At 36.5% G+C, this 23,404-nt stretch overlaps 1 protein-coding gene across 6 annotated transcripts; it reads right to left on the reverse strand.

Moving 5' to 3' along the window:
* Positions 1 to 1,824: 1,824 nt before the first annotated feature.
* LOC149838275 (aminodeoxychorismate synthase, chloroplastic-like) lies at positions 1,825 to 22,843 on the reverse strand. Of its 6 annotated transcripts, none has more exons than XM_090006487.1 (14): positions 22,752 to 22,843; positions 19,441 to 19,880; positions 17,071 to 17,202; positions 16,359 to 16,426; positions 12,122 to 12,186; positions 11,831 to 11,897; positions 9,971 to 10,258; positions 9,785 to 9,892; positions 9,323 to 9,571; positions 4,743 to 4,822; positions 4,535 to 4,637; positions 3,710 to 3,792; positions 2,890 to 3,537; positions 1,825 to 2,514 (listed from the first exon to the last, which is right to left on the reverse strand). In XM_090006487.1, exons 2-14 carry the CDS (start codon positions 19,781 to 19,783, stop codon positions 2,004 to 2,006), a joined length of 2,745 nt encoding a protein of 914 aa, XP_089862613.1. In that variant the 5' UTR covers positions 19,784 to 19,880; positions 22,752 to 22,843; the 3' UTR covers positions 1,825 to 2,003. The 6 variants fall into 6 exon arrangements, with proteins under 6 accessions (XP_089862613.1, XP_089862610.1, XP_089862611.1 ...); XM_090006484.1 differs by having other exon boundaries at positions 22,635 to 22,769; XM_090006485.1 differs by lacking the exon at positions 22,752 to 22,843 and adding an exon at positions 22,510 to 22,744.
* Between the last annotated feature and the right edge of the window lie 561 nt (positions 22,844 to 23,404).

Genomic DNA, 23,404 nt, shown 5'->3' on the forward strand with positions numbered 1-23,404 from the left:
CGGAAGGGAAGGAAGATGACTAAAGAATACTATTTGGCGAACGTTGAACGACCCATCAGGCTACAGAGTGGACAAGCATACGATCCATGGAACGGTGATAATTATGATGTCTTGGTGGTTGTGATGGGGGGGGGGGGGGGGGGGGGAAGGGTTGCGAGTCTTGCCTCATGAGGGTGTGGTAGGGAAAGGCCAGGCTCTAGTTGTGTCTGCTAGGGAGCCATGCTTACTGTGGAACTCTAGTAGGGGGGTGGTGAGGTTTGTGGCACTTCATGTTTATGAGAGGGACAAGGACACACATAGGACTTTTGGTGGGGATTGGTTTTTGGCTTCATATTTTAGTAGTCGGGGGCAGGCTTACGAGGAGATAAAGAAAACTGCAAGATGTACAACTGTACAGCTTTAACTACAGGAAATTACATTGGAAATTGAAATTTCATGATCATTCTTTTTCGCTTTTCTTTTTATTTCGGAAGCAGCTCCTCAGTTCCTGAAGCTACTGACTATAGTCGGTCCTTTCAAACTATGGTCATTAGGGTCTCGGGCGTGTCCAGCATTGATTGGCTGGAAACTAGTAGGGTAAGGTCCCCATACCAAAGCTTGGGGATTAAGGTCCCCCTGCTTTTTGCACTGGGTAGAGGTTAGTAATTCAACACACCATACCAGTGGGGAATCGAACTTGCAACGTCCCTGCACTTGGTGATGTGCACAAGCTGCACCTACCAGATGAGCAGAGCCCTTGTGGGAAGTAGTGTACACACATGCGAGCACTAGGCCTATGATACATTAGAGGGTTATCCAATACCATCCGGAATTGCCCACAAGGGCTCTACTCATCTGGTAAGGGAGATTTGTGAATGTCACCAAGTTGACAGGACTTCACAAGTTTGAAACTCACAGGTGGCGTCCCTTTCCACAAGGTTGAGGCTGGGTGTACTCTCAGGTGGGTAGGGGGACCTCAAGGGTTTTACCATCCGGAGGCAGCTAATGTGCAGTAGGTGATGGGGGGATTCCCTTGGATTATCCAAAAAAAAATACCATCCAAAATTAGATTGGCCAGACAATCTGATACCGAAATGGTGCCAGTCAGAGAAATGATATTTACGTGGTCAAGGTTAGGACCACAATCAACTCATTTAGTGGTAGCATGGGCATCCATGCAAGAAGGCAAGCTCTTGCTTGTTTTTTACCGTGGTAAAGATGGATATTGGTATCAGTTGCATCCTGAGGCAATACAAGCTCTACCAGTTTCCTGCATCACTAATAAACAGTCTGACACACTGCTTGGGGTCTTTGTCTAGGGGAACACCACGCCCAAACATGCACGCATATTATTTTAACATTTTTAATAAGTTCTAATCATAATTCAAAAAAAGCAGATTCTTATATATTAATAAATAAATAAATATTGATTAAAAACTTGTGTCTACGTGTGTACGTTAGTGTGTGTGTTGTTTATGTGCTGTACATCAAATAGAATTGAGCTAAAAAAGGTACTAGAATGGACCATCCTTGGGATCGGCTTGTTAGGTAGCAGTAACTTTGAAATGCCTGAGGCGCTAGCCCAGGAAGTGGATTGAGCTACTAGGCTCATTTCATCCATTGGCACACCTATTCTAGCCCTGCAAGTTACATCAGCTACTTCCACAAACAAAATAAGATTGAGAGTTCACTCCTTGGAACTCAGATGATACAGGCTGGTTCAGGTGGCTCAATGGAATCAACTCATGCAGTTATGATGAACAAATTGATCCCAAATCTGCATTTGAATGCTGTTATTGAAACTCTCAACTCAAGCACACAGAACAGAGTCATCTGCTATCATGGTGAACAAACCAAATATCTATGGCATATTGTTTATTACAGCTGTACAGAACAAATGATGTTTAGGTTCTTTATTGTATAACTGCAGGATAGCAGAATATGAATTGATAACTGCTGGATAGCAGAGCATGAATTGATCTTTAAATTATCGAAAATAAATTATTAGTACTACATACACTCCTTTAAGCATCAGATCTAAAATTCTCAGACTGCTTTTCATAATCAACTATAGCTTTCATGAGGGCAGATGCCTTCAACATGGTCTCCTCGTACTCATCTTCTGGTTTTGACAAAGCAACAATTGCCCCACCAGCTCCTATAGAAGCTTCATCGTTGTGGATAATGATGGTTCTGATCACAATGTTCAAATCAAATGTCTGGTTATAAGAGAAGAATCCAATACAGCCAGAATAAATGCCCCTGCTACTGTCCTCAAGAGAATCAAGGATCTCAACTGATCGCCGCTTTGGTGCACCAGTCATTGAACCTCCTGGAAAAGAAGCTCTAACACAAGCAACGGGTGATGTGTCCGCCTTTTTTTTGCCCCTAATTGTACTCACCAGAGTGTGAACAGTTGCATATGTCTCCAGTTCCATGAGATGCGGCACATGCACTGAACCTGGTTCACATACTCGGCCCAGATCATTCCTCAGAAGGTCTACAATCATTAAGTTTTCTGCTTGGTCCTTTTCACTGTTAATAAACCATGAAAAAAATAATAAAACTGCATATTTAAAAAAATAAAAACTTCTAAAACAGAAAGGTGCCTATACAACGAAAAAAAAATGAAGACTAGGAAGATACAGCCAAGGTATCATAGCAAGCATTTTCATGAAGCCATGAGCTAAAACAGATGCAGTCAAGGAAAGATACCTCAATTAAAATCAACAAAGGATATATTGTATCATAAGTCTTCGATTAAAATCAACGTATTAAGGATATATTCTCGATCTGAATGTACAACTAATAACATCTAAGGCCAACTTCTCACATCAAATGATGCAAGTAAATCAATTATGGCAAGTCGTTAAGCTATTGATGAATTGAATTGAAAAGCACTTTTTTCACCTGCATTGTAGTTGCAATTTATTATGTTCATCTTCCTCTCTTGACGAACCACGGCCAATGGTGCCCTTAATTGGCTTTGCTTCTAAAACACCATCACGATCCAACCGTAAGAATCTTTCAGGGGAAGAACAACAAACTAGCAAATTTTCATCAGAAAAGTGAAGCCAGGCAGCATAAGGGGCTGGATTCTTTGCTCTCAAATATAAATATAGCCCAAGAGCATCCATGTTTTTGATCTTTTTTTTCATCTGCATTGTTAAGCACAACTCGTAGCTTTCACCATCATTGATATACCTCATACATCTCTCCACATCTTTCAGATACTGTTTTCTTGACTTTTCCATACTAAAGGCTTCTCTGTAATGCGTCAATGTCAACCAAAGCAATTGCATCTTCTTGTCCTTAGTTGTCACTGCTTTTAGCCTAAGAAGTTTCAGCTCAATCTCATCCAACCATGATCTTTCACTTTGGACATGATGCAACCCTCCATTGGTGTATGTGGAAGCATTATCGCATATAGATAGGATGTAGACATCATTATTGTTATGATCAACAACAATAAATTGATCAACAAAGAAGAAGCACGCATCTGGGTTTTCAGAAATATGAGAATTAAGGGTCATGCCGCATTCCACCTTGATACCATATCTGTGTGAATGACTTGATCAGACTTAATGGATCATAAACTATAAGCTTTGCAAAAGAAATGCCCAGAATATGTCAGATTATGAGCATTTTCTTTTAGAATCAAAATTATTTCTTTGAAACTTGTGAACAAAAAAGAAAGAAAAATATAACAAGAACTAAGTGAAAAGCTCACCCTAGAAAACCGACATATCCTCCAACAAAGTCAAAAGGCAATCCTTCAAACTCTTCCTTCTCATAGCGAAACGAGAGGAGTTCCTAATAAAACGTCATAAGACAAACAATATGAATATGATACAACAAAGTTAGTCTCAAAAGGACGTGCAGAAGATGATAATATTATATACAGTATAAAAATACATAAATCATAAATATAATGTATAATCGCCACTGACAGCACGACAGCTACCTAAAGGGAGAACAAATCAATAATATAAAATAATTTATTTATTTATTTCATGACATCAAGAGACAAACTGCATTCAATTTGAGATCCAATATCCAATAACACTTTCATAGTATGCCTAACCATAAGAAACACAAAATTTATTCAGTGATGGAAATAATGTTCTAATGCATTGATAGAGCCAAATCAGATTTTCTTAACAACCATGATCAACCAATAAGTAAATTGATATCCATGTATGGGAAAAGCAAATTTCTGCAATAAAAAAATATCAGTTCAAAAGGTATAAAATGAATTTGGACTGCAAAAAAACAAAAAGATACTGTATGCTCAAGAAATTTTAGTTAGCAAAAACTAGATGTAATGCAAGGCAATTATGCCCTCTTGACATACAAGGCTATGTATCACTGAAATAGTAAGGTGCCTGCACAAATAGCATGATTTACTTAAACCAGCTCGTAGATTCAAAGGAGCAAGAATAATAATATAGAAAGACTTGCACCGTCAATCACCACTACAGTATATTCAAACAAGTACCCATGGTGCACCCATATGTGAAAACAACTTTAATCAAGCCAAATGCAAAAGAAATACCTTTTCAAGAAAATCAAGGAAACCATTCTCTAAAAATGTGCTTCCCCTTATGCCATGAGCATCTTCAAATGAAAGGTATCCACCACCTTGAGCAGTTGTATCACTGAAACACAGTCCAAATCTTGAGAAGCTATAACAGCAGTTTCGGAGAGAAATAAAACACTAATTACAATGTTAAAATAAAAATAATATGCTGCCAGAAACATACTCCTTATTTGATACACGAAATGTGAACCGTTTCCACAGTTGACCACCAACTCCACCCATAAATGAGAAGCGTGCCCTTCTCTGTACAGATGCCAAAGCATATGAGAGAGAGAGAGATGTAACAAAGTCAGAAAAGGGACAACCACCATTGACAAAGGACTCATTTTTCTTTTACAGTGGGCTCATAACATCGTTAAGAGAATTTACTTTTAGTATGTGATTATCTTCAAATGTTATATCTATTTCTCTTGTGATTTTCTAATTCTGCTCATAAAGTTATTGTTTATAATTTAAGTTTTGTTTTTCTGATGTAGGTTAAAAAATCAAGGGCTGCGTTTGAATGACATTTTTGAAAAAACATTTTTGATAAATTCATTTTTTTTAAATGACTTGAATAAAAACATTCTTTTTAGAATTTTTGTATTTTGAATGGATGCAACAATTTCGATTCTGTAATTTTTTAAATAAAAACAAAGCACTGTGGCCCCTCTGCATTTCATGATGGTGACCACCAAGCTCACCGAGATGGCAAGACCCATCCTCAAGATTGTACCTTCACACGGGTCCTACAAGTACATCTAGGTGGAAGAGGTGCACGTGCAGTCTCTTGTCATGAACCCCTTTGTAGGAGCGGTAGAAATTCTCAAGGACCATCTTTACACAGTGAGATTCAAAGTGATTAGCCAGTTATTCTCCCTCAGGTTTTGCAAAAAAACTTTCTCATGCCAGATTATGGTCAGAAAGCTGCTAGAGAAATGGCACTGGAAAGGACTTCTGGTCATTTTTCTTACAAATTTTTGGCAGCAAGATAAACAGAAAATACTTTACACAATGGCATGACACCCACTCCAACCATTTCAGCTCATTTCATGGCCAAAGAGGTGCCAGAAAATGAAAGGAGAAATGTGTGGTCACTGGTGAATGGTGAGGAGGAAGGGAGATAAGGCCCAAAAGAAAATGATGATTGTGAAGAAATGTTGTTTTGACTTATACTTTTCCAATTCAATGTTCATTTTATTTCAACAACCAAACAAGTTTTGACTCTAAATTCATTTTTCTGGATGACCGAAGAACCGAAAGAGATGCTAGTATAATACAGGGCAAGGTTTAAAAACTCACCGAGTCAACCCAGTGACTCGTTGACTCGGTCAAACCAGTGAATGACCCAAAAATCAACAAAACTTGGCTGAGTCAGCCAAGTTTTAGCATGACTCAGCTCACGCTCATGACTTGACCGAGTCATATATATATATATATATATATATTGTATATAATTACATATATTATATAAAATATAATATACATATGATGTATATTATACATAAAAAGATGGTTATACACCCAACGACTCTATGGAAGCTCCCCTTGGTCCCATGTGTTGTATAAATAGGGGTGAATACCCCCTTCATTCTTAATGTTTTTTCAAGCATTTCTTAATACATTGTTTCTTATATTTTTCGCTCTCTTCTCACTTTGTGTGTGTTTGGTGTTTGCCCTTTGTGGCACATTGTATTTAGTCTATTAGAGACATCTTGCTTATGTATTTGTGTCTTATTGTAGTCACCTTGTGACATTGTTCTTGGCACTTGTATTTCACTACAGTTTGGCCATTAGGAGCATTTTTGTCTTTTATTTTTTCTTGTAATAAGCCATGCCCATTAGGGGCATTTTTTGTATTTTTTATTTTGAATCTATTCTAGTCATTGGGACTACACTAGAGTTACCAGAAGCTTCTTAGGTAGGTGGGAAGCACGCTTCCTGGAAACTCGCTTCCAAAACTTCATGGAAATCTCAATTTCTTCTATGCTTCCCACACGCATGGTCTATGCTTCCTATATGTTTTTCTCACATTTCTATTCATGGTTTTCATGTATTTTCTCTCACGCTTCCACTCACTTCCCATCTACTTTCTCTAAATTGGTAACCATCATTGTTAGATTTTAACAAAAAAATTAACTCTTACTAAAAAATCATGAAATATAAGAACGAACAAATTTATTTTAGTTTTTATTTGCTTCTAGTTTGATTCCTATTCAGTTACCATATTGCTTCATTTTTTATTTCTATTTTGCTTTCAAATTGATACTTCACTTCCCGCTTCCTATAAATTTTAAAATGCCTCGCTTCTCGCTTTTGCTTCCTAGTTTGGCAATCTTGGACTAGACTAACTAGTCTATGGACTAGCCCTCTTGCTCCCTCCTTTCTCTATTTATATGGGGTCCCTCCCATGTATTTTGCATGCTTGTCTTAAACATTTTAAGTATGAATGAACTATTATTTTTTTATATTGTGCTATTGTGAGTCATTGTGAGTGTGCCCTTGTGGCCTTGTATTTGCCTATTAGTGGCTAGTGTATTGCCTTTGTGGCCTTGTGCATGTGCACTTTCTTATATGCTCTTAGTAGCATTGTGGGTGTATTTGTGTTTGTGTTTCATTACAGAAAATTGGTAAGGAGTGCATTATGCTGTCATGGGTGATCCATCCGAATGCAAACAATCTGGGCTATACAAACTTCCAAATATGAGTCACAAGCTATCTAGCTTGCAGCAAATGTCATAACCAAATGGTAACCAAATGTCTTCATGCATATAATATTGTATCTAGACTCCATATTGGCTGCTTTTATTTGCAATTTACTTCATCTATCACAGGACCATGAAACTAGCAACCAAAGATGCATAACCTTATGGTGAAACCAACTATATGAATCGTTTTTTAAAGATTTTATGCAGTTGGATGACCAATAAAGGAGTTGCTATGAGAGTGGAATAAAACCTAAGGATCGTTTCAAGTAGCCATCAAATAACAGCCATTGCATATTGAATTAATTGGACATCACAGATAGTAGCAATTTGGTGATAATTATTGAAGATCTCAAATAGAGCATTTGGCATTGCATGTTACCAGTAATATTGCAATTCATTCTAGAACATATGTAATACTCGAGTAAATACAGTTATTTATAACTAAAGATATGAGATCAAAGCCATTGGATATGATTATCATGAACCATTTACTATAAAACATGCCTCAAAGTTACAAGTTTTGGATACAAAAATCTGCCTACAATAATAGATATTTTACCACCACCCATGGTTGACTTCAAAAGACAAACTGTAACATCCAAATGAGGAAAGAAATGGATCATAACATAACCAATGCGTCCAGTCTACATTATAGCCCAACAATTACATATAGATGTATGCTATGAAGTATATACAATCTAGGGATTACTGAATCACCAACCCATTTTATATCCCAAAAGTCCAGTTAAGTAGTTTGGTTTGGATCTTTTGCTGTAAATATTAGCAGAGAAACACTTCAGGAGTTTTTTCAAAAGTTTTTTTCTCAAAGAAATTCAACAAATTTTGAGAAAAAGAATAAGAAATGAACTTGTGTTCAAACTTCTAGGAAAATCTCAATGATCTTGTGATATAGGTGCGACACACTTAACCTAGTAATCTTTTGAAAAGTATAAGAAATGTCCTCGAGAAAGTATTTTTCAAAATCTTGAGGATTTCACGGTACCTTGAAAATATCAAAGCATTTCTGTAGAGATTTGACTTTTATACCCAAGATGACCCATCATTTGTTAGAATAACTTGCATACCACTTTGTGAAGAGTTTGGCCTATTCTTAAGTCTATATAAGGTCTTTCTTTCTTTCTAAATCCAGACAGCATCATCATCAATATCATCTTTGTCATCATTGTTATAATTATCATACTTGCTAGCTAACCCTCTGAGCTGAGCTGAGCCTGAGACTGGCTGTTCAACCTTGACTTTGTGAGCACCAACAAGCTCGAGCATGCTTAGATAAGCTCACATCATCTTTTCTTTCATTTTTCTGTTTTTTTAACTTCTAGTGAAACCATATGGTGGCCAAGATTCAAACCTATCAAGCCCTTATTGAGCCTATGGTGAAGCTCAAGCTCCACTTGTATGATTCACAGCTTGTATAGCTAAATGAGCCCAGGCTTAGGCATGATCTAGGCTTGGTGCAAGCTCAACCCAAGCTCTTACTGGGATGATCTCAAGCTTCTCATGAAAATCTCAGCCCAGTGTGCACCCCGAATATTTCCCATCTACATGGTATGCAATTTCTAATAAGTCTCTCGATAACACTTCTTTGCTTGATGCTTCCCACACACTTCATGTTCACTTCCTTGTGGGCTTCCTTATACACTGTTTGTTAATGATCTTTTCTCTTTGAAAAAACCAAACTTCCCACCTCTTTTACTAGCTTTCTTGACCAGCAACTATGATCTAAAATTTGGTAATCAAGGACACACAAATGCACAATTTCTGGAACTTCGGAAAGTTTAGAGTGCTGATTATTAAAATGACACTAGGTTACAGTAATACTTTTCATTCATTATGAGAAAGAAGTGTTATTTAAAGAGAAAAGAACGAAAATTATTCTCATTAACATAAGAAAGTTCTTTCTCACATTTGTAGTTAATATAAATGCAAACTTTATTGCATCCTTCAAGTTCAGCGACTATGTTTCTCAAGCGTCTAAATAAAAAAGATACCACAGCACAGAATCTTAGACAATTTTTGTGATAGCATTTTGTTTTACCTGATCTGCAAATGCACTGTCCAACCAAAAGGTGTCTCTAGCCTTCTGATCTCCAAACAGTTCACAGAATATCTTCTCTGATCCACCAACTTGATTAGCAAAGTTGTCCAACTTTTTCCATTGCAACTTAAGATTTCTATGTGCATTCAGTACCCTTTCATGCATATCTGGAAATTTGCTGATATATCCATTCTGAACTGGAAACTTTTCTCTTAGCAGTGCACTATCAATGGAACAAACATGAGATACCTACAAGTAATTGAGAGCAACAAATCAATGTTTATTTTTTTACTTTTGGATAAAAAAGGAACACCATTATTGTATGAGAAACAAAGCAAAGTGATGATTAGGAAATATGCACACTTCCATAAAATCTCTTATCACAAAAGCTAGCCAAATAAGAATAGACATGGAAATGGAAAGCAGCAATGCAAACAACTCAAAGTTCCCACTCGTGCAAACCTTTCTTTGACCTAAAAAGGATGAATCAGACCAATAGTCCAACGTGATGTTATGAAAGTTTTCAAGTATTTGCCTCCCATAACAAGTTGCAATGCTCTCGGGATGAAACTGGAAGAGGATAGTGGCAAGATAAGCTGGAAGGAGACCATAAAATGAACATATTATACAAATGTATTGAAAAGTTACCTGTACACCATAGTGAGGCCTGGTTGAGTGCATAACACTCATGAGGACTCTGCTGCCATTCATTCCCCTAGTACTCTTGAAGCACTGGCTGCATCCGTTATCTCCATGACCAGTTGCAATATCATCAAGGAGATGTTCATCAGACCAATTTTCTGAGATGCTAGATGCCATTCTAGATCCCTCAGCTTCAAGATATGAATAGGTACGTGTAGAAGATGTCCATGCAATTGGTATAAGTTCCACTGGGAGGGAATCTGAATCTATGACAAGTGAATGATACCGCACAACCTGTAAACCATCAACTGATAGCATTAATAAGAGCTAATAATATAGGATTCCTAAGGAATTCAGAAGGATGTCTAATTTGATATTTGAGATGATAACTATAGCATGAAAATAACATTCAATACATACTTGGACTTGATAATCTATCTGCAATTATGCACTGAATTTGTCGTGAATTAACAGTATCAATAAATTTGAGGATCGTATCTCATATTTTTACCTGGTAGTGAAAACACAAATACTATGTCCCCAAGTCACTTCTTAGTTAACAACTGTCATTTGAGTCTTCACTATAAAAAGTCATAACAGTTATCAACATTCCATTTTCTTCTCCATCAAACGGACACACCACTTAGCATGCATATCTGCTGACACAACAAGACAGAGGAAGAAGATGGAGCATGGGTATAGGGGTCGCTTAGTGAGGCTAGAGAAAACAAAGGCAAGAAGGCAAAAGAAAAAGCATGAGGATAAGGCAAAGCAGTTTGTCCTTTGATTGGGAACCTTCTTTTTTTTGCTTGCTTGAAAAAGTGGAAAAGATGGTCAAATTCAGTTAGGTCCAGCATAAGGCAACAGATTAAGAAATCTTGGTAAACTTCTAATTAATTGAGAAGCCTATTTTAGACCAACCTCCTCTCACAATTCAATGCAAAAGAATTTCTCCCCATATATATATACGAAAGGGGGTATCATCGAACCCCCTTTCGTCGGACTTGAATCGGACGCGTGCTTTGCGTTCAAGTGTTTTAAAAAGAGATACTTTAGCGGTGGTCAAGGCCGCCGATTTCCATCGGACCTTTTTGGGTATTTGATGATACACCCTACTATATATATACAGACTTTGCTAACATACCATTGTCTTGTGCCAACTCACTGATTGCTCAAACACATCCATGGGGTAATGACAGATACAGGGTGGAAGAGAGAGTAGGTGCTCCTACTAGTTCAATAAAATCAAAAGGTATATAATGACGCTTTTGTTCTTCCATGAAAAGGATGGATTTCAAAAGACATTATCCCCTAAAATATAGTTCCTGATACTTAAAGGTCCAAAAGACATGGAAACCAAAAAGTTACTTCCATTTAAGTTCATGAAATTTAGAAATCTAGTGCAACCACTAGTAGATTTACTTTTATGGCAAAATTCTAAACAGAATAGATTTCTCCTATAAAAGTGAGAAAATGTAAATATCTTAATATCTTAGAACTCTATCCTTTCTAAACCGATACTTAAATACTACTTTATAAATGTCTCTTTTTAGTTGATACCATTTACCATTTCTCTCCCTCACACACACACACACACACATGCACATCAATGGCTTGGACAAAACCGGATAGATGTTTTCAACTCCTATTGTGTTTAGGTCTGGTTTTGCTTGCATTGTTCCCCAAGTTCAGATGCTGATACATAATCTTTATGGTGAGACAATGCAAAGTTATTTAAATAAATTAACATAATCTTTTCTCTATATTATCCCACTTCTAATTGAACCCTCTTCTTCTAATTGACAGAGATCAATTTCTTATACAAGGACAAGGGCTTTGCACTTCAACTAAATTTCTGTAACTCACCTTGAACCCAGAATTTCTCCCGGATGGGATGCCTTGGAACAAGTTACACCCAGTGTGCTCAATTTCACTGGAAAAAAAAAACATATGTTCCAGTTTACATTTGATCAAGAACAAGTAACATGGTCACTAACATTCAAATAAAATATATGAAACAACATGCAACAAAAACTAAATATAATAAACATGTTTAAGACAGAATAATCCTCAGTAGAGGTATCTGAAAAAAAAAGAACATTAGACCCCAATACGTATAGAAAATGAATCAATAAACTATAACACAAATATAGATACCTCAAACGGCCATGGATTGGACTAGGTGCATGAACTATTTGAGCTCCATGTGCATATCCCAATGCCTAGACAATAAAATGATGCCAACCAAACATTATTTACAAATATATCCACAGCACAGACAGATGTCTACTGGGCACACACTTGTAGGTGTGTGTAGCATCAACAAAAATCAAGTATCATGAATATATTTCTCAATAAGAAAATGAACTTTTATCTAACATGCTTTGACCCAATCTGATAGGTAGAAGTGGCTTTCAAATAATTATATATATACTTTTAGATATATGCTTACAAGCTCAAAGAGCTTCAAATGTAGAACATGACCTTACTCTATCAAGTCTAGAGTAGGGGGTAGCTACCTACTCTGACCCATGCCTACCGCCAGCCTACCAGGCTTCTGAAGGGTTTTTTTATTCTTTTTTCTCAAATCTGACCATACAGATGTGTTCTACATGCTTGATTTTATAAGAATGGACTCTTGGATCATCCGACTCCAACACCTGGGTAGGCTTTTATAAGGTTTAAAAATCGATGGTTTACAATTTTCATGAATATTCAAGCTGAAAATTTAATGTTTTCTCATTAAAAAACACTATCCAAGTGTCATTTTCTAGCAAATCAACCATGTTGAACCAAAGTTACCGGAAGCGCCTAGGTAAAAGGGGAAGCATGCTTCAGAAGCGGGAAACGTCGCGCTTCCGAAGCGTGTGGGGAAGTGCCACTTTTAAATGGGAAGTGTGCTTCCCATCACGCTTCCCCAATTTTTTTCAATTTTTTTGTACAAACAACAACAACAACAACTACGCCTTCATCCCAAAACAATTGCGGTCGGCGATATGAACCAATAAAGAAAATCATTCTGGGTCTTCCATATGAATCCTTCTCCTCCAATCATTTTTATCCAATGCCATGTCCTTGGTGAGGTTCAAAGCATTCATATCCTTTCATATCATCTCCATCCAAGTCATCCTAGGCCTACCCCGACCTCTTTTAACTAATATATTTTCCCATTTCTCTATCCTTCTAACTGGAGCATCATTAGGCCTTCACCGAATATGTCCAAACCACCGTAAACGATTCTCTCTCATCTTATTTTCAATGGGTGAAACGCCTACCTTCTTACGTATCTCCTCGTTCTGAATCTTATCTTTTATTGTATTTCCACACATCCATCTAAGCATACGCATCTCAGCTACACTCATTTTTTGAATATGATGTCTCTTGGCAGCCCAACATTCCGTACCATATAGTAAAGCGGGCCTAATAGTCGTCCTATAAAACTTTTCCTTCAACCGCAATGGCATTCTACGATCGCACAACACTCCAGTTGCACTTTTCCATTTCATCCACCCAACCTTTATCCTATGATTTACATCTCCATCAATTTCTCCATACTTTTCAATTTTTTTGTATTTTTTATTTTTTTATTTTTATTTTTTTCCGCTTCCCCCTCGCTTCCTAGGTCGCTTCCGGTTCGCTTTCGAGACGATTCCCGACTCGCTCCTAAGTGGTCACACGCTTCCCGCTCCTTAAAATTTTGAAAGTGCCTCGCTTCCCGCTCCCGCTTCCTCAACTGGCAACCATGTGTTGAACGCATCTGCAGGGTCAAATTTGCAACACCCTGAAAACCCCCATTCGCTTTCAGCAGGCTCCTAACCTTGGTAGGCACCTACTCCCCAGTCTGCCATATAAATGTCAACGTAGTCCTAGTGATTGTGGTGCTTGATACAATACAGTCAGATTGGATATAGTTGGTCAAGGATGGATCTGTAGGTCTAGTACAACAAGGAACCATGTAATCCAAGTCCAACACCAATCCATTTGTGGGCGACATAGGAAGAGGATGATTCCCCTGCATAGGTCAAGTTGTTCTCCCCTGTTTGCAATTAATTCTGACACCAGGTCAGTGAACACAATCATTGTCATTGCTATCACTCAGCTGGCCAAGTACTAGCAACCATGATTGGCATGATCAAGAAGAAAAGTTGTCCTTAAAAAAGGGGTAGAGGATAAATTAAAATTTAAATGGCCAGTGGTTAAGGGTTCACATGTAAATCCCAGCTTCAAAGGTAACATTTAGAAATTCTTGAAAAATTGGGGTTTAAAAAATTATTGTTGGAAACCAAACTATTGAAAATTAATCCCTAAAAACATTGTTTTGGGCTTGGATAATTAAATGGGTACTTGGTTGACAAAAAACAAAGTCATTTTTAATGGAAGGAAGCAAAGCAGAGAGAGAGAAAGAGAGATGCAACCATCCAAGCATCATCTCCTCCCTTCACCAATGCCACCACCTGCTCTACTGACGGATCTTGGAGAAGCCACTACACTGGCATCATAACTCATGGAAGCCAAGCAATGGGCAACCAGGTCCCAAGAAATGAAGCTACTATCATTGAGTTGGAGTGCACCTAGGTTGAGGCCATGGCCGAGCCTAGGATCCTCTTGAAGCATGGTGACGATGAGGACCACCCTAAATTATTGTCATTATTGGATCCATCTCAATGGCGCATTCTGGATCATGAACCCAACCTTGCAGAAGAACACTGCCACCATGCTCCTCAACCATTTTTGCTCGTCTTCAACAACCCCTTTGGTGGGATCCTACGCGTACTTCATCACTGCATCACCATTTTGGCCTCCCACCTCACCAAAGTTTTTCCAGCTGTTTAGCAAGCTCTTCTTCCCCAGTACCCAGATGATGCAAAGCAAAGCCATGTACCAAAGGTATTGCTTTGGCCAGTTCCCGGTTGTCCTTCCCAACTTGATTGTGTTTCATCTTCCCTTGATGACACAATGACAATCTCCATTGTGAAGGAGAAGAAGATGATGAGTTGCCAGGCAATGAGTGGGGTTGTAAGGATGAGCTTGATAATCAAGTGATGCTTAAAACTAAAGAAAAAAAGCAGAAGTGACAACAAAATATTTGAAAATCTTTTATTTGGGAACGTCAGCCAAACAAGCTATAACAAAAATTCTAAGAAAAGGTCATTCTAAAAACTTTATTTTGTGAGTCATCCAAAATGCCCCTAAATATTTTTTCCAGAAAAATGTGATCGTGAAAAGGGTAAGTTAAGACCCAACAAGTGAACAATATAAAAGTACTTTTCACAAAATTCAATTAACGATTCCATTTTTGTTAGATCCCGAGTTCGAATTACCCTGATTCTTGAATTTGATTCCCATAGTTCCTATATTCTAATGTGATCTTCAAGGAAAAATCCCATGCCCTATTTTATAAAATCAAAACTGAATTAAACCCATCTACATTGTTTGTGGATTTTTTTAACTCATTTTTATTGCAATTTTTCATCCATCTTTTTAAATCCAAGATCTTTCAGATCACGTAGCTACTATTTAACAATTTTTGTTGTTTCACATATTGCTAACTATGGCTTTCTTACCACCAAAAAATAATCCTTAGTGATGAACAAGGTACCAAAGAAACCTGGCATAGGTCTGTCGCATATGGATCATCCAACTCTGTGTATCTTCAAGAAGAATAAGCTTCACAACTTCATTAAGAAATGGTTGTTTGCATCACAACTGTCAAAATATTGCATAAATTTTGTGCCATGGAAGACCTAATTTACAGCACTTGCAAATGTCAAATTCATAATAACATAAATTATTTTGATCAGCACACATAGATAAAATGTTGGCATTTATTGCTCTGAAGCAACAAACTCAAAATAATATAAACTTTTAACATTCTCCATAGATTCTTAAAATTTTACAAAACATAAAGTGCCCTAATGCATCACGCTCTGTGTCATGGAGAATCATGAGATCAATGATAATGTTTCAAGTGATTTCTTCAGCGGTGAGAATAAGCAATTATCTAAGGCCATATGTAACACATGTCCAAAACCACAATCGGACCAGTCACAAAATATGCTGGAAACAGTATGAGAAAAGAACAAAAAATGCCTCTTGCATGATGAACCTTGTGCAGAACATTGCCAGCATATGATCCCATTGTGATTTTCATACAAAACATACACATGGTAAGCACAAGGAGTGGATCTTTCAATAGAAATGTAATCCAACATTTGTAGATTTTGGCCAAAGCATATTCTTTGGTATGCGCTTCATGATTAACAATTTCACTTTATGCTAAACAATTACAAATGACTCATGTTGAATATGAGGATTGAATCATACATCTAATATCCTCTAAGATGCAAGCATAGACAATATCGCTTTTGGCTATGCCACAAAAGTTTGCCCATACCTGGTGACCAAGACAAATACCCAGGATAGGAAAATCCTTGCACTCCTGCAATATCTTTATGCATATTCCTGTATAATGAAAGCAAATAATCTCATTTTATTAAGAGACCATTATCTGGAAGCAAGATAACTAAAAAATACCTAGTATTCCTATTAAAAAAATGCTCATAGGATGCTGTAATGAAATACAAAAAGAACAATAGGATGTCTCTTATGGGCTTTACAAACACACTAAAGTGTGCATAAACAAGGACCACTTATGGGTCAAATACAAGAACATACACACAAAGACACTAATGGGCAAGAGACAGGAGGTATAAAATATAAATCCTTATTAGAATAATTGCTTAAGACAAGCATGCCTTGAGAGGAGGGGGAGCTCCCCTTTATATACAAGGAGGCTCAATAGAGCTGTTGGGATGCTCCCAACAGCTAGAAATAGAGTTGTTGGGAGCTCCCAACAGCTCTAATTGGTCATTTACCAAATAGCCCCTATGAAAAGGGGAAAAAAAGAATATAAAAAAATAAAGAAAAGACAAATGTGCCCCTATTTATTACAGTTGACTGAAATGATGAAAATACCCCTAATGGGTATTACCTATTACACCTATATATATATATATATATATATATATATATATATATATACTTCAACAGGTGCCATCACATGTCCAACATAATCTATGAGGCCAGACATGCTTAAGATTGTTTACCTATGTCTGATGGAGATGTTGGAGATCCAGGGCCAGGGGACAAAACGATATTGTCAAAAGCCTTCTCTTCATACAAATAACAATGAATATCCTCCCATGTCAACTCATCATTGCAAAACACCACAGGAGGCACTGCCATAAAACAAACACATGAAATAAACAGGCAGATAAAGCATCTCCATCTACATTCTTCGAGCGAGCAGCAGTCAAAGGATAACAACTGAAATAATTACTAGGGGGAGCTTATCCAAAATGCACAAATAAAGCACCTTCCATTTTAGAGTGATTGACAAAATGAAACCATAACAAGAGAGTGAATGGACAGAAGCAGGACAGTACAAAATGGGTTAGTTTATTTGGGGCAATTGCATCCTAAAGAGCAACTTAGGTGTGCAAGGTAGGCTCATGCATATATTATGCTTGTGAGTATAACAGTAAAAGCCCACATAATGAGAGAGGAATCCCATGTGAAAGGTACACCTAGGATCATTGGTCCTAAGATCTCTTAATCACAGAGTTGATTACACCTCGATGTTTACTTATGAAATCCCAGGTTGACGAAGGTCCCATGGCTTTAATTGTGTGCTGATGAAAGTAGTACATGAGTTGGGTTTAAAAATGTCATGAGAGTTCAATTCATATCTACCATTGTTGGTGTTAAAGGAAGAATTGCAAGGAGCCGAAGGAGCCGAAGGCTGGGCCAACTACTCCCTTACCAGTTATGCCAGTAACAGCTGTTTGGGATGGAAAACCAACTGGATGACGGGAATCCTTCCAGCTCCTACAGGGTCAACGCATCAATGAGATGGACACATATTATGTTTGGATAGTAGCACCTGAAATTGTGTAGGGTGTCCTTGGAGTAGACTTTGACAGCAGACATTCATTCTCACCATCAGTAGGTAGGTACCCTGACAAACACATTCTCTTCCGCAACATCAAGCATGGTTCATAAAGCATTTGCTTCATGGTCTATATAGCTTCACAGCCTCCAAGTGTGGATGCTCTAAGCAAACATGCAGATAGGATGCATGGACCTTCCCATTACCTGAAGAGCTGATTTTCAAGTAAGTCGGTTAGCACATCTACAATGGGGTTCTTATAACATTCTCCTGACGGTACACTTCACTCAGTTTCACCTGTGAATATTTTTAGTAACAATCCACATGATACTTGGGTTATTGTATAACCTAGTGATGCATTCGGTTAATCACATAATATCATGGTTTTAAAACCCAGTGACTTGTCACTCGATTCATACTTGAGTGACTCGTGCGTGACTCAGCCAGGTCAACTCGGTGACTCGGCTGGGTTATGTTAACTTTATATTTTATATAAATTATATAAATATATGTATATACTATCTATATTTTATAGTATTTTACCAATATATTATATATAATATGCATTATATGATATTTTTTATAATATATTAATGTATAATTTTATTAATACATGTATAACCATATTTTTATATATAATATACATAATATTTATATTATATTTCATATAATATCTGTAATTATATATAGTATATTATATATGTATATATATGCATGACTCGCCCATGACTCGGCCGAGTTTTGTAAAAACCGAGATCAACCAGTTTTTTTGACCCACTGACTGGGCGAGTCAACCAAGTCATTGGGTTGACCCGGCAAGTTTTTAAACTTTGCATGATATATTCCTAACAATTTCAACCACTTGTTTTGCTTTTCACATTCAGGAATAGCAAGAGCAACCAATTCAATGAATCTCTAAGTTTCTTGAAGTGAAGTAATTGGCTTATTTGTTAATAGATCACTTTTTACATAGCTACAATGACCATAACAAATTGTTGATAATAATTTGTTAAGAATTAGTTTGGCAAAAACTAAGGCACCATGATTGCTAATATTTCAGATTAAACAATATTGGAATAGACAAGGTTTAAAGCCTCTTAACTTGTCCTATCATGCCAAATCAAAAGCTTATATTTTGTTAATATTTCATCCAAGAAAGAAAGTGTCTTCAACCTCCTCTGTAGAATATACAAGTCACTTTTGGTTACTAACAAAAGATCATAAGCATTAAGCATCTCTTTTTAATAAAAGAGCAACAATTAGGTACAAAAACCTTGGTTAATGATACATGATCATTAAAGAGCGGCTTTAATAATCCATAAACAATTGCTGACATTTTAAAGTATTTGACATGTATTTTAGATAACAAGCCTCTTTTATTTTTATGACAACTACATGTACATTAACAAAATGTATTAAAGGTAGCATGTACAATTATATTTATATGAAGTTAAAAAAAGATAGATATTCAAACAAATGGCATACAAAAATAGCTTCTACCAATTTCAACTGCAAAAAACAAACTTACCTCCATTAATTACAGCCAATTCTTGATAAATGTTGTATGTATAACTATCATAATTGTCAATCAACAAAGTCCGCACAAATTTTCTTCCAATTCCAATCTCTTTCTTCGGATGACCTGATTCCACCAAATCCGACTTGCATTGAATCCCAAAAGTCACATGTTTAGAAATCTTTTGTGCTTCGACATCAAAACTTGACAACAGAGGATAATTTTGACCATTAAAACAGCGAAACTGCAAGGAAGACTTTGGCATATGTAACTTGTGTTTCACATTCAACAAGGCTTTGAACCCAGCATATTGAATTTCACATGCTGATGTCACCAGATTGAAGCTCTTTCCCATAGCAAAACAATATGAAAAAACAATCACACAAGCTGCTTCAATTTCTGTAGATGTCTATTCATATAAACGTCTGAAGATTAACAATGCAACTCCCAACCTGACATATCATTCAAGGAAAGAAATAAGTCAATTGATGATTATGATGGTGCTGGTCATATCGATAATTCGCCTTCTCAAACATAATAGGAAATAGAAAAGAATCCTTAAAACCTAAAATCCAATGTAACATTATGAAAATTATTTAAAACCAATAAACAGAATAATCATTTTTTCATAAATTTTGATGTTTAGGTTCTATGATACAACAAGACAGTGATTTGAAAAAAAAATATCACTAGCAGGATTTTTGCTGGCTGAATACCGTGAAGACAAGCAAAGGGCTTGTTATGTGATAGAAAACTCGCTGCAATTAAAAGGATGTTTCTGCAAGACTGCTATTAGACACTCATATGGTGCTACATGTTGAGCAACTAAGAAGTGAGAAAAGGAGATTCTGGATGTTGCAGAGTTACATATGTAAGATGGCTGTTTGGAGTTATGAACAGGGATGATATTAGACATGAGTACATCAAAAAGCATCTATGAGCTCTGCACCAATAAAAGAAAATACTAAAGAATGCCATTTAAGATGGTTTGGGCATGTTGTCAGAGACCTATTGTGGTGCCAGTATGAATGGCTGACATGATGCAAGCAGAAGAAATTACGAAAATAGAAAGTCCATTAAAGACAGAAGGAAGCAATGAGAGTTGATATGAAGGATCGTAAGGAGATTGAAGTTGTAGCTCTAGAAAGGAAGGAATTGAGGAAAAGGACTCATAAAGCTCACCCTATGTAGTTGGGATAAGGTATGATGATGATGAAATAATCATTTTATTAAATTATGCTTAAGCATATCTTAACAATACACCACCTGGAAACAGCAGTAGTGACACTAGTAGCATTACTAGGGAGGATAGTGAATTTTATATCTTAGCATGCATTGACTACAATTAAAATTTTCATTTGTATATATATAACTAAGTCACAAATGCCTATACTATCTCTTGGGTGCACACACACACACACACATAGAAACCCAAAAAATTTTGCATGACTAATCGACTAAGTCAAAAACTTAAGAAATCGTGATTAATTATAGATCAATAAATTTGATTTAAGAAAGAAAGCAATTATGGCAATCATTCATCATGGATTTTCTTAATAATGATAACAAAATTGTAGACTACCTTATTAAGCAATATTATCAAGTACCTTATCAATTGGCTTCATATTAGATGTTAAGACTTTTTCCAAAGTTTTTAAGCAACCATTCGCCTTCTCATATAAATTAAATCACGCTATCTTCATTAGAAAAAGTATTTAAAAATTTGATGGTCAAAATTCTCAAGATCAATACAACAAAAAAAGTGACAATATTTACATATGGGTGCTTTGGTACTAAATTAGATTGGTGTGTGAATGATGATCACCCATAGTGAGTAATATGAGCATATAGGCATATGGCATGTATTAGATATAACATGCCTGAAAACATGTGAACGAGGCATACAAACATATGGAATCTCTATATCAAAGTGCAATTCTTTACAGCGAATCCTTTGACACATCAATTAATTGTTTTACCAAACCCACTTATTAACATATCTCTTGCTTGCACCTTCAAATGTAGCAGGGTCTGTCAGAATATCCATCATCTCGTGCAGTTTTTTATGCAAACAGTTGTATAGCCGAATTTTCTTTACCTATTATGTACGCCCTCCAAGTATCACGCTAGATAGATAATAAACCATGGAAGAATATTACATTTGGGCCTACCTGTTTTGCTAAATCTGCAGTCAACATACTGACTCTTTGGACCCTCACAAGGTAGAAGAATGCAATTGGATCTCTATCGTCTAAGATAGCATTATTTTCAGGGAACAATTGTATACTCAAAGCTCTCTTTGCCTATTATGTATGCCCTCCAAGCACCGCATCACTTAGAAAAGAGGTTAGAGATGCTACCTCTGGTCCCGGCATTTCTTCAAATAGATAGTGAGTGAACTATAATATTTTTCTAAAAACCACAAAAAAGATGCTGACAAAATGTCTCGCATGCTCGAAAAATTTAAAACTTTATCAAATTGAACCGCAAAAGATTTGTCAACGACAAAATTTTGGGTTTAACAGATACACTTGTACATAGTCAAACATAAACATAAAACTGAATCAAATAGTCATAAACAATCAAAAGGAATCTTTTCCATATTTCTGGCTGAAGTATGAATGAAAGCAGACTTAAGGCGACAAGATGAAAGGACATGCAAAAAATATATCAGCAGGAAACTTTTCACAAGCAGCAGATTTTAACCGTAAAACAGCATAGCGAAAATTCATCTCCATGATAAAAGAGCGGAAATGCAAAAATATCGTTTCCACTATTTTAATGCAGTAACCTTGATCTCCATATAATCTTAAAGAATTACACAAGAGAGAGAGAGAGAGAGAGAGAGAGAGAGAGAGAGAGAGAGTGAAGAAAAACTCCTCCAAACTTCATGAGCTCAGGCAAGTTTAATTGGTATTCAAAATAAGGAACAATACCCATCTGGAAAGCAACAAAATTGATCAACGAGAAGAAAAGAAATTCACAACCACCAACTATCATACTATTCAACTATCCTACTATTCAACTACCAACAAATTGAAACTCATTAGGACAATTGCCACAAAAAGCATTTTTTCCTACCGGACCAACTAGGCAGGCAGAAGAGGGATTGGAGTACAAGTAGAGCAGGTTATACTATGAACACAATCTCATTAGTCCCAAACAAGTTTTTAGTCAGCCACACTTGAATGTTAAGGGAATCATACGAGAGGGAGAGAGAGCGAAGAAGAAGAAGAAGAAGAAGGCAAGATGATGATGATGATGGTGTTGGTGAGAAGGAACCGAGAGAAAGTGAAGAAGAAGAAGAACAGAAGGACACTTACAGAGCAGCCAACCCCTTCACGTTCTCGCCCAAAGGCCTTAATATAACGGGCTCTTGAGAAGAATAAATCCTAGCAAGGTCCACAAACTTAAAATGGTAAAAATATAATAATGATATGCAAATCTTTTCTTTTTCGATGAGTAAGGATAAGCTAATCTTCAGTAACATAATGATAAAAAAGCATGCTTAAGTTTTACTACATCATCAAAAGGCAACTAGGAACAGGGTCACCCGCGCCCAAAGACTTATTTTACTTCCTTTTAAAATGACATGTGCTCTGATTGGCACATAAAAAAATCTTAAATTTATCGTACCATTTTTTTAATCTTAAATATGATGTACCATTCTTGTTTTTTAAGGGAAATCTTTCTTTTGACGTGGCAATGTAGACATCACTATTAAAAGGTTGCACTCATCGTCCTCTGAGCCCTCTCTCTCTTCAATGATAAAAGCAGAAGTTTTCGGTAACTCTGGGTTAAACTCCAATAAAAGTGAGAAATAGGAAATAAATAAATAAATAAAACAATAACAAGAATGCAAAGAAAACCATAACCATGATAATAAAAAATGACCTAGAAAATAAGAAAAAGTGAGAAATTTGTTTGCTTCTTCCTTCTCTTGATATAGGAAGAACAAGAAGAAGTAGGGGTGGGC

Source organism: Nuphar pumila, chromosome 5 (genome assembly GCF_984573655.1).
Source record: "Nuphar pumila chromosome 5, dmNupPumi1.hap1.1, whole genome shotgun sequence".
NCBI lineage: Eukaryota > Viridiplantae > Streptophyta > Magnoliopsida > Nymphaeales > Nymphaeaceae > Nuphar > Nuphar pumila.

Excerpts from the sequence above, each read along its gene's own strand:
- LOC149838275 (XM_090006487.1), bottom strand. The coding sequence starts at position 19,783 with ATGGGAAAGAGCTTCAATCTGGTGACATCAGCATGTGAAATTCAATAT. Across the intron at positions 17,203-19,440 it reads ATTGGCTGTAATTAATGGAG|TGCCTCCTGTGGTGTTTTGC; the intron begins GTAAGTTTGTTT and ends GTTTTATGGCAG. Across the intron at positions 16,427-17,070 it reads AACATCTCCATCAGACATAG|GAATATGCATAAAGATATTG; the intron begins GTAAACAATCTT and ends TTCATTATACAG.